General features: G+C 49.0%; 1 protein-coding gene across 1 annotated transcript in view; it reads right to left on the reverse strand.

The window, feature by feature from the left end:
- The window catches only part of dnah9l (dynein, axonemal, heavy polypeptide 9 like), a 174719-nt gene extending 164081 nt beyond the window's left edge, over window positions 1-10638 (reverse strand). The window contains exons 1-17 of the mRNA XM_065005584.1: window positions 10462-10638; window positions 10161-10351; window positions 9831-10026; window positions 9636-9735; window positions 9329-9540; window positions 9025-9258; window positions 8757-8924; window positions 8542-8658; window positions 6395-6532; window positions 6121-6245; window positions 5847-6042; window positions 5220-5324; window positions 4884-5075; window positions 4435-4635; window positions 3932-4267; window positions 3715-3848; window positions 3503-3623 (exon numbers count right to left, since the gene is read on the reverse strand). Of these exons, the coding sequence (XP_064861656.1) occupies window positions 3503-3623; window positions 3715-3848; window positions 3932-4267; window positions 4435-4635; window positions 4884-5075; window positions 5220-5324; window positions 5847-6042; window positions 6121-6245; window positions 6395-6532; window positions 8542-8658; window positions 8757-8924; window positions 9025-9258; window positions 9329-9540; window positions 9636-9735; window positions 9831-10026; window positions 10161-10351; window positions 10462-10623 (2928 nt within the window). The 5' untranslated portion in view covers window positions 10624-10638. The remainder of the gene's footprint in view (window positions 1-3502; window positions 3624-3714; window positions 3849-3931; window positions 4268-4434; window positions 4636-4883; window positions 5076-5219; window positions 5325-5846; window positions 6043-6120; window positions 6246-6394; window positions 6533-8541; window positions 8659-8756; window positions 8925-9024; window positions 9259-9328; window positions 9541-9635; window positions 9736-9830; window positions 10027-10160; window positions 10352-10461) is intronic.
- Between the last annotated feature and the right edge of the window lie 519 nt (window positions 10639-11157).

The raw sequence follows: 11157 nt of genomic DNA on the forward strand, positions 1-11157 counted from the left end.
TCAATTTTAGAATAAGGCTGTAAAGTAACAAAATGTGGAAAAAGTCAAGGGGTCTGAATTCTTTCTTAATGCACTGTAGAACAGAACCAAACATAGACTCAAACAGGCTGATCTAGAACACAGAGCACTCTACTGTCCTCCAGCTTACTGACTCGCACGTACAGAGACTCAAACAGACTGATCTAGAACATAGAACCACACCCACTGATTGATCTAGAACACAGAGCACTCTCCTGTCCTCCAGCTTACTGACCCGCACATACAGAGACTCAAACAGACTGATCTAGAACAGAATCAATTACATGTATGGATCTAGAAGAAAGTAGAGTATGGGGATAGTGGCATAAGTTGATCCATCCTTGTTTCTAGGAAACCATACACACAATTAATCATATTACCAAATATTTAGGAAGAGGTAATCATTTCATGGAGTCTGTAAGGGAAGTGGTAAGTAAAGTTAGGTTAAAAAAAAAAAGTATTTTATTTTTTATTGTGTTAGAGGTTTCTTGATGCTAGTATCTAAACCAAAGTAGATAATTGTAAGATTGTTCTATTGGTATATACCTCAGTTGGGGTCTCTATAAACTTCAATATGAGGTCCTAAACCTAGCATGAAAGTGCATCCTTGTAGCTGTGGGCTAATATAGCCAACGTGTTTGACTTGGGGTGAGCTGAACCAATGGCCACGGGCTAAATTCAGCCAAAGGTTGAGCCAATGGTTGAGTAAATGCCAAGGTGAACAAATTGAAGGGTTTTCTTCCCAAGTGTAATGAAAGGCATTATTTCTGGTATGTGAGGTAACAACAGGGCCTGGCCTATGTTAAAAGTGTTTTTAAAAAGTACAGTGTTTGAATAGATGTTAAGTCTGTGTTAAAATAGGCTTAAAATGATTAAAAGACCAAAAATTGTGTTTGGGAAATAAAAATAGACAAGCTAGGTTTCCATCCAATTGGCGAAATTTTCATGGGAATATTAAAAAATCTCCATAAAAACTATATGCATTTTCCCACCAGAGATGTTTCTATCAAATTGACTTGTGGATGTGTGTGATGACGTAATACACATAACAATCCCTTTTACGGTTAAATTCCCACGTGCACTCTAGCCAACAGCTTGCAGATACAGGGCGGGTATAGCCTAAATTATGAGAACATTATGGACAAAAGAGCAAGATTATTTTTATTTGTCAAATGGCAGCCAAGCATCAATCATCACGTCATGAGCAAAGATCCTAAAAATTTATCGGAAAGGAACATCAAGCTCATCACCGTGCACATTCACCAACCTCTGAAGTTCACCATAACTTATTTCATCTGTGGCCTAATGAACTGTATGCTTCCCCGAGTCGTAGTAGAAGAACCACACAACATATCGTCATGTCCAAGTTCACTTCGATAATATTTGCGCATTAAAGCGTTTCCTCTGGCTTTTCTTGCATAATACATTTTACTGGAACAAAAAGATCCCGCCTTGTCTAGAATATTTTTGTTTGGTCAAGATTGGGAAAGTTTAGCTGTTTCCATCATGCTGGTCATGACATTTTTTATCTAACATGAACTTTACTCGCATAAAAAGGTTGGATGGAAACCTCGTAACGGTTTTAAAAAGGTAGTGGTAATATTTAATTCAGTAGAGAAATGTGTAGGTGTTTCAACTTACCCTGTCCCTCGCCCCAACTTACCCTGTCCCTCGCCTCAACTTACCCTGTCCCTCGCCTCAACTTACCCTGTCCCTCGCCTCAACTTACCCTGTCCCTCGCCTCAACTTACCCTGTCCCTCGCCTCAACTTACCCTGTCCCCCGCCTCAACTTACCCTGTCCCTGCCTCCCCCTGCCCCAACCTCAACCTACCCCCCGCCTCAACCTACCCTGTCCCCCGCCTCAACCTACCCTGTGTCAACCCCCTGCCTCAACCTACCCTGTCCCCCGCCTCAACTTACCCTGTCCCTCGCCTCAACTTACCCTGTCCCTCGCCTCAACTTACCCTGTCCCCCGCCTCAACTTACCCTGTCCCCCGCCTCAACTTACCCTGTCCCCCGCCTCAACTTACCCTGTCCCCCGCCTCAACCTACCCTGCCCCCGCCTCAACCTACCCTGCCCCCCGCCTCAACCTACCCTGTCCCCCGCCTCAACCTACCCTGTCCCCCGCCTCAACCTACCCTGTCCCCCGCCTCAACTTACCCTGTCCCTCGCCTCAACTTACCCTGTCCCTCGCCTCAACTTACCCTGTCCCCCGCCTCAACTTACCCTGTCCCCCGCCTCAACTTACCCTGTCCCCCGCCTCAACTTACCCTGTCCCCCGCCTCAACTTACCCTGTCCCCCGCCTCAACTTACCCTGTCCCTCGCCTCAACTTACCCTGTCCCTCGCCTCAACTTACCCTGTCCCTCGCCTCAACTTACCCTGTCCCTCGCCTCAACTTACCCTGTCCCCCGCCTCAACTTACCCTGTCCCTCGCCTCAACTTACCCTGCCCCCGCCTCAACCTACCCTGCCCCCGCCTCAACCTACCCTGTCCCCCGCCTCAACCTACCCTGTCCCCCGCCTCAACCTACCCTGTCCCCCGCCTCAACTTACCCTGTCCCTCGCCTCAACTTACCCTGTCCCCCGCCTCAACTTACCCTGTCCCCCGCCTCAACTTACCCTGTCCCCCGCCTCAACTTACCCTGTCCCCCGCCTCAACTTACCCTGTCCCCCGCCTCAACTTACCCTGTCCCCCGCCTCAACCTACCCTGTCCCCCGCCTCAACTTACCCTGTCCCTCGCCTCAACATACCCTGTCCCTCGCCTCAACTTACCCTGTCCCTCGCCTCAACTTACCCTGTCCCTCGCCTCAACTTACCCTGTCCCTCGCCTCAACTTACCCTGTCCCTCGCCTCAACTTACCCTGTCCCTCGCCTCAACTTACCCTGTCCCTCGCCTCAACTTACCCTGTCCCCCGCCTCAACCTACCCTGTCCCCCGCCTCAACCTACCCTGTCCCTCGCCTCAACTTACCCTGTCCCTCGCCTCAACTTACCCTGTCCCTCGCCTCAACTTACCCTGTCCCTCGCCTCAACTTACCCTGTCCCTCGCCTCAACTTACCCTGTCCCTCGCCTCAACTTACCCTGTCCCCCGCCTCAACTTACCCTGTCCCCCGCCTCAACTTACCCTGTCCCCCGCCTCAACTTACCCTGTCCCTCGCCTCAACTTACCCTGTCCCTCGCCACAACTTACCCTGTCCCTCGCCACAACTTACCCTATAACCTATGTAAGTTGTGCCAAAATACCACTTTTTTTTTTTTGGACAAGCTATGTTTTCAAAACTGTCAGGTTTACATGAATTCTGATTATTTCCAAGGATACACAACATCCTGAAATATATGTAGATGTCTTTGATAAAAATAATACTACATTTCCCTTGATGGAGTGATGCTGAATGTAAAGAATGGCTTATCCCACTCTCCCCTACTGCTAATTAAGAGGAACTCTTAAAAGCAGTGCAGCTCTCTGGGGCTGCCTCTTACCTGTTCTTTAAAGTTGTCCAGTGTGGGTGGGTTCTTGGCCAGTTCATAGTCTGCGTAGAGCTCAGCCTCCTCTGTGCTCAGGACATGACCATACAGCAGGAACTGTCTCATGAACTCTGACCTGCACACATTCCAAATACTTTATTAGGATCCACAATAAGCTTCATTGTGAAGGACACACATTTGATCACAACATTTATTCACACACTCACCTGTCATCTGTCCAGAGGTAGCGGTAGCTGGAAAATGACACCTGGTACTCTCTGACCTTAGAAATGGTCGATCGGGCACGGCCTCTGATGACCTGGCCCAGCTCTGAAAGGTCGGCCATCCTGTCTATGTCAGACTGGAGGGAGAGGTCAAAGGCCAAAAGAGAAAGGTTCAAAGGCTAATCAAATTATTTGGATATTTGTGTGTGATCTATTCTACCTGATAGTTGTCCATCTGTTTATGCTTGGCCACGCGAGGTATGAACGATGCCATGTTAGTGATATCGCCCACCATCTTGTCGATGATGTCATAGAAGTTTCCCTGGTGACTGATGTCCAGCGAGGGTTCAAAGGTCATCTCGTTGGCGTCGAGGACCAGCTGGACCTCGAAGAGCGGTGCGATGCGAAGGGCGGGGTCAGTGTTCTCGATCAGGTATTGTAGGGAACAGCGTACCGCACTGGAGAACCCTGCTAAAACCATGCGGTCAACATAGTCAGTGTAGGACCTCCACTCGGCACAGTCTGGGGCTGACACTCCTAACAGAGCAAGGTTCTCCTGAGAGAGAGAGAGAGAGAGAGAGAGAGAGAGAGAGAGAGAGATAGAGGGAGGAGGGGGAGATAGAGGGATGTCATGCAATGTTGTGTTCTTGTGTACTTGTCTGTGTCTCTATACGATTATGCATGTGTACAGTGTGTGTGTGTGTATCTTCGGTGTGTGTATACCTTTAGCAGTGTGTGTATCTGCTCCCCTGTGTTGGTGATGAGTGTGTACTGTTTGCTGATGCTCTCCTCCATGTCAGTGAGGATGAGGAGGGTAGAACCCCTGGTCTTCCTGGTGATGAAGGCCTGGTGACTGAACTTCCCCATCAGAGCCTGAATGGCCTCAACATTAGCCTTACTGGACTGGACTCTACTGGACACGTCCTATATGGAAGGGAGGTGAGGAGAGAGGGATGAAGGGAGGAGAGATGGACGAAGGGAGGAAAGGGAGAAATGGATGAAGAAAGAGAGGAGTGATAGAGGGATGAGAGGAGAAATAGAGATTGGAAGCCCTCAACGTTATCCTTACTAGACTGGACCCTGCTGGACACATCCTGGATAGTGAGGAGAGGAGAGCGGGAGGAGAGATAGAGAGATGGGTGTGTGTCTGTGTGTGTGTGTGTGTGTGTTACCTGCACCAGGTCTCGTGTGGCCTGGACGTAGTCCAACAGGTCATCCCTACTCCAGGTCAGTTCTTGGAGAGCGGGCTTCAGCTGCCGTCTGGTCCCGTCCATCTCCTCCTTAACCAATCCCAGCTCCACAGCCAGGATGGTGCTGTGCAGCCGATTGTACCACTGGGTTATCAGGGCCAAGGTCTGGGTGTACTGCAATAAACACATACAGTACAACATCACAATACACTAACACAACACAGCGTGTGTGTGTGTGTGTGTGTGTGTGTGTGTGTGTGTGTGTGTGTGTGTGTGTGTGTGTGTGTGTGTGTGTGTGGGTTTAGGAGACAGACCCACCATATAGAGTGTCTCTCGTTTGGAGTAGAGGTGTAGAGCAGCTTTAGGGATGCTGTGGTTCTTCAACATGCTCAGATACTTCACCTCCCTCAGCACTGAGGTCAGCTAGAAGAAAAGGAGTCAGGTACAGTTGAAACAGACTGTAAAATCAACAGGAATTCAGCTAAAAATGTGTTCAATTTAAGAAATCTGTTCCCAAGTATTCCCACAAATTAAAAAAAGAGAAGTGATCACCTCTCAATGTAATTCAAGGTATGAAATTATTGTTATTTTCAAATAAAATCTATTTTTAGGCTTTGTCACGGTCAATTTGCAGTGTACAATTTATTATAATTACGTTCCGGCCACCCGAACATCTGCTCTGACAAAAATCGGTGGCCTACAGTTGCCTATGGTTGTCTACCCCTGGACTAGAGCATTACTCTGGCAGCAGTAGTTACTTGGGCTTGGGAGTTGAGAAATGTGGTTAGGGTTATGATTATAGATGGAGGTTAGTGATCAAGGGATAGAGGTTTACAGCTAGAGGTTACAATTAGGGTTCATGGTTGGGAGTTAGGGTCAGGGGTCAGAGCTTAGGGTCTAGAGGTCCTACCACAGGGTAAGGGTCAGGGGGTTAGGGAACCTTACTGCAGGGCTGAAGTTGACCTGGAACAGCCCTGTCTCTTGATCCAAGGTGAGTAGTGGTTCCTGGAGGTGTGTGTTGCACAGTTCCTCCAACCCCTCCGTCCACACAGAGAACAGCTCCTCATCGTGCTGGTCTAGAACCTCTAGAACCCTCTCACACTTCTGGAGAACCTGCTCCGCCTCAGCAGAACCCAGTGGCCTGGGACACAAAGACAGAGGGGGAGGCGGGATGAGAGAGAGAACGAGTGTGTGTGTGTGTATATGTGTGTAGACCTACATGCGTATGAGATGGTTGAGGTTGCTGCGGTTAGTCAGGATGCGGTCTCGTAGCTCCTGCGACCACTTCAGGTTGCCAGCGACCGGTGGCATGTTCTTACTCAGGACCACACAGCCCGACCGCAACTGGAACACAACCACAATAAACCTCTGTGTGACTGAAGAGACCCGCAAACTCTCAAAACCTCTCACTCCCTCTCTCTCCTCTCATTCTCTCCCTCCCTCTCTCCTCTCCCCCTCCCTCCACCACTCTCCCTCCCTCCCTGGTCTCTCACCCGCTCTCTCTGCTGGTCCAGTATGATCTGGCAGTGGTCTATCTCAGTGTTGAACATGCCCAGCAGGGTGCTGTAGTTTGGGGAGAACAGCTGGTTGATCCTGGGTCTCTCTAAGAGGGTGCCAAAGATCTGGAGGAGCTGGAGGAGCATAGGCACAGAGAGTAGAAAACTATGCTCTTACAATCACACAAACAAACAAAAACCAAAGGGTCAGGGCTATGTTTAGGGTAAAGGGTCAGGGCTATGTTTAGGGTAAAGGGTCAGGGCTGTGGTTTGATGGGCTATGTTTAGGGTAAAGGGTCAGGGCAATGTTTAGGGTAAAGAGTCAGGGCTATGGTTAGGGTTAGGGTTTGATGGGCTATGTTTAGGGTAAAGGGTCAGGGCTATGGTTTGATGGGCTATGTTTAGGGTAAAGGGTCAGGGCTATGGTTTGATGGGCTATGTTTAGGTAAAGGGTCAGGGCTATGGTTTGATGGGCTATGTTTAGGTAAAGGGTCAGGGCTATGGTTTGATGGGCTATGTTTAGGGTAAAGGGTCAGGGCTATGGTTTGATGGGCTATGTTTAGGGTAAAGGGTCAGGGCTATGGTTTGATGGGCTATGTTTAGGGTAAAGGGTCAGGGCTATGGTTTGATGGGCTATGTTTAGGGTAAAGGGTCAGGGCTATGGTTTGATGGGCTATGTTTAGGGTAAAGGGTCAGGGCTATGGTTTGATGGGCTATGTTTAGGGTAAAGGGTCAGGGCTATGGTTTGATGGGCTATGTTTAGGGTAAAGGGTCAGGGCTATGTTTAGGGTAAAGGGTCAGGGCTATGGTTTGATGGGCTATGTTTAGGGTAAAGGGTCAGGGCTATGGTTTGATGGGCTATGTTTAGGGTAAAGGGTCAGGGCTATGTTTAGGGTAAAGGGTCAGGGCTATGGTTTGATGGGCTATGTTTAGGGTAAAGGGTCAGGGCTATGTTTAGGGTAAAGGGTCAGGGCTATGGTTTGATGGGCTATGTTTAGGGTAAAGGGTCAGGGCTGTGGTTTGATGGGCTATGTTTAGGGTAAAGGGTCAGGGCTATGTTTAGGGTAAAGGGTCAGGGCTATGTTTAGGGTAAAGAGTCAGGGCTATGGTTAGGGTTAGGGTTTGAGGGGCTATGTTTAGGGTAAAGGGTCAGGGCTATGGTTTGTTGGGCTATGTTTAGGGTAAAGGTACAGGGCTATGTTTAGGGTAAAGGGTCAGGGCAATGGTTCAGGTTTGATGGGCTATGTTTAGGGTAAAGGGTCAGGGCTATGGTTATGGTTTGATGGGCTATGTTTAGGGTAAAGGGTCAGGGCTATGTTTAGGGTAAACGGTCAGGGCTATGTTTAGGGTAAAGGGTCAGGGCTATGTTTAGGGTAAAGGGTCAGGGTTATGGTTAGGGATTGATGGGATATGTTTAGGGTAAAGGGTCAGGGCTATGTTTAGGGTAAAGAGTCAGGGCTATGTTTAGGGTAAAGAGTCAGGGCTATGTTTAGGGTAAAGAGTCAGGGCTATGTTTAGGGTAAAGGGTCAGGGCTATGGTTAGGGTTAGGGGGGGTCTATGTTTAGGGTAAATGGTCAGAGCTATGGTTAGGGTTTGAGGGGCTATGTTTAGGGTGAAAGGTCAGGGCTATGGTTAGGGTCAGGGGGTCTTTGTTTAGGGTAAAGGGTCAGGGCTATGGTTAGGGTCAGGGGGGGTCTTTGTTTAGGGTAAAGGGTCAAGGCTATGTTTAGGGTAAAGGGTCAGGGCTATGGTTACGGTCAGGGGGGGGTCTTTGTTTAGGGTAAAGGGTCAGGGCTATGTTTAGGGTAAAGGGTCAGGGCTATGGTTAGGGTCAGGGGTGTCTATGTTTAGGGTAAAGGGTCAGGGCTATGGTTAGAGTCAGAGGGGTCTATGTTTAGGGTAAAGATTCAGGGCTATGGTTAGGGTTAGGGTTAGGGTAAAGATTCAGGGCTATGGTTAGGGTTAGGGTAAAGATTCAGGGCTATGGTTAGGGTTAGGTTAAAGATTCAGGGCTATGGTTAGGGTAAAGGGTCAAGGCTATGGTTAGGGTTAGGGAAAAGATTCAGGGCTATGGTTAGGGTAAAGGGTCAAGGCTATGGTTAGGGTTAGGGTAAAGGTAGGGTTCTTCTCAGGTGTGTCTCACCTTGAATGCAGACTCCAGGCCTTTAGAGTGTTGGAAGGCCAGGTTGAGAACGGTCCCCAGCCTCTGGTCAAAGTCTCTGTTCTGCTCCATGAAACGCCTGTAGTCCACTAGGAAGTCCTAAACACACCAGCAAACAAACGTCATGTTAGTGGCCATTTGACAATGGTCAAATAAAGCATTTGTAAAAGTTCGAACAGAGGTGTCACCAGCTTCACCTCTTTAGTGTAGTCCAGCGGGTCGTGTTTGCTCTCCCTCAGAGTTCTCCAGCTGTCGTGGAACTCCTCGTTCATACTGAACACCATCTCACTGAGGATCTTCCCCCTCGACCCTCCCAGCTCAACCTTCTCCAGCTTCAGGAAGACCAGCGCAGACGCAAACAGCTCCTGGTAGATAGATGCATTAAAGCATAGATGGATGGATGGATCCCTATATAGTACACTACCTGTGCCCGGAGCCACACGCAAACTCGTGCCGGACACACACCTCGATCATGAGCAGCCGGTCCAGTATGTGGTCAGCCCTGTGGAAGACCAGTGTGGAAGGGAAGTCCCATTGTTTGACAGTCTCCCCGCTGCGGTAGTACTGAGGGATGCGCTGGCGGTGTGTGTGGAACAGGCGCTTGAAGCTCCGCAGGACACTGATGGTCACCTGAACCCTCTCCACTCCTTCTTCCAGTTCCATCTTAAACAGCTCCTCTGGGATCAGATACGCAAACGCCTGGAGACCCGAACAGAGAGGCGTTATACGTAACACACACAACACGCACGCACGCACACCACACACCCACCTTCTCGATGAGTAAATTACAGAACTCCTGCAGTAGGAGCACCATGCGTGGAGGGCGGCAGTAGTATTGGGAGCGACTCCAGATGAGACACAGCGTGTGGAAGAGAGGAGGTAACAGCATCTCTAGCTTGTTGAAACTCCCCTCCTCCAGACAACTGATCAGTCTCCTCAGTGGTCTCAGGTAGAGGTCTATATCCTCAGCCTCTAAAACCGCTGTGAGAGAGAAACATTGGGGTCGGAGATGATTAAAGGGAAAGGAGATACTTGAAGGATGGTGCTTGTGATGGGAACAAGGCCTCTCGCACTACCCTGGTTGACTTTGAGGCAGATATCGTGGAAGGAGGCGTAGTAACTGCTCTTGATCCTCCTCAGAATCTCCATGATCTGTTCCACCTTAGGGTTCATGATCTGAGAGAACACGGAACATAGATTTTTTTTTTTTATTTTTTTTAACTCTGAGCAAACACAAGCATACACACTGACCTGACTCTACTCCAGCCTACCTGTGAATGGACGCCTAGCAGGTTGCCTCTCTGACAGGCCCAGAAGTGGAGCTCCGCGCTGGGGCCCGGGTGGTCCCCCTGCTGGAGCACCATGCTGGAATCCCTCTTCAGGACAGTCCAGACCTGACCGGACCACTGGATTACCAGGGTCTCTATGGAATACAGCAGAGCCCGGTCTATCGGCCAGCCATTAGAGCTAGGGGGAGAGAGAGAGAAGTCACACACTCACACACGCACATGCACACACGCGCACACACACACACACAGCTCCACCCTACATTCACACACAACACACACACACACACACACACACACACACACACAACTGACCTGAGCAATATGTCCTGTGGCTGAGATCTCTCCACACACAGTGGTAGGGGCAGCAGGGTGCGTCCCTCTGCCCTGCCTCTCAGAGTGACCACTTTGCTCCTCAGCTGCTCCAGGTGTCTGTGTATGTCCTCAGACACCACCCGAGGCCAACCGCCGTGGTTCAGAGAGTTAGATAACACTGACACCAGAACCTTACCCCCATGGTAATTCAGAGTTAGATATAAAGAACGGGTATCAGCACGTCTACACATACCCTCTCCCCCCCCCAACCCCAAACAAACACCTCTCCCCTTTTACTCACCTCGGAGATGAGGAGCGGCATGTGCTCCATGGGGTGTCCAGAGACCTCCCCCAGCCACAGCTGAGTCCTGAAGCCCTGCACGGTGATCCTCAGGACCCCCTTCTTCAGCACGCACATCAGCTTGGTCTTCCAGGGGGCTGACGTCTTTAAAGATGTAAACATAGTGGAAATGCTTTCTATTTGTATTGAAAGCACTAGAAATAAAGTCAAACCGTATTCCAACAAGGTACTTCCCACCTTACTACACAACGTTCTGAGAACCATTTGCTTTTAAAAAAAATGTTTAGAGCTTGGTTACAGCGTGGTTATCCTATGGTTATTTTGCATACGATCTTCCCACAACTTTCAGGGAATGGTGCAGGATAGTTGCTTGGCTTTGGAACATTCTGAGCATATTTAAGGATCTTGGCAACAAACCAAAAAATACACATTATTTTCTTTGTATTTCATTACTTTAACAGAATGTCTCCTAAAAGTTAAAACGGTTGCAATCCATTGACATGTTCTAGGAACGTTCTCCACCGGTTTGACATTGGGAATATTCTCAAATACTGTAGTTCAGAGAACACTAAGAAAGTTTTTCTGTAGGAATTTTAGAACTTCAGCATAAGGTTTCCAACAGGTTTTCCTCATTGTTCTATTTAAAGTCATGTTCTCAATTGTTCCAAGAATGTTAGGAAACTATTTTCCCTTAAA

Source organism: Oncorhynchus nerka, linkage group LG20 (genome assembly GCF_034236695.1).
Source record: "Oncorhynchus nerka isolate Pitt River linkage group LG20, Oner_Uvic_2.0, whole genome shotgun sequence".
NCBI classification, from domain to species: Eukaryota; Metazoa; Chordata; class Actinopteri; order Salmoniformes; family Salmonidae; genus Oncorhynchus; species Oncorhynchus nerka.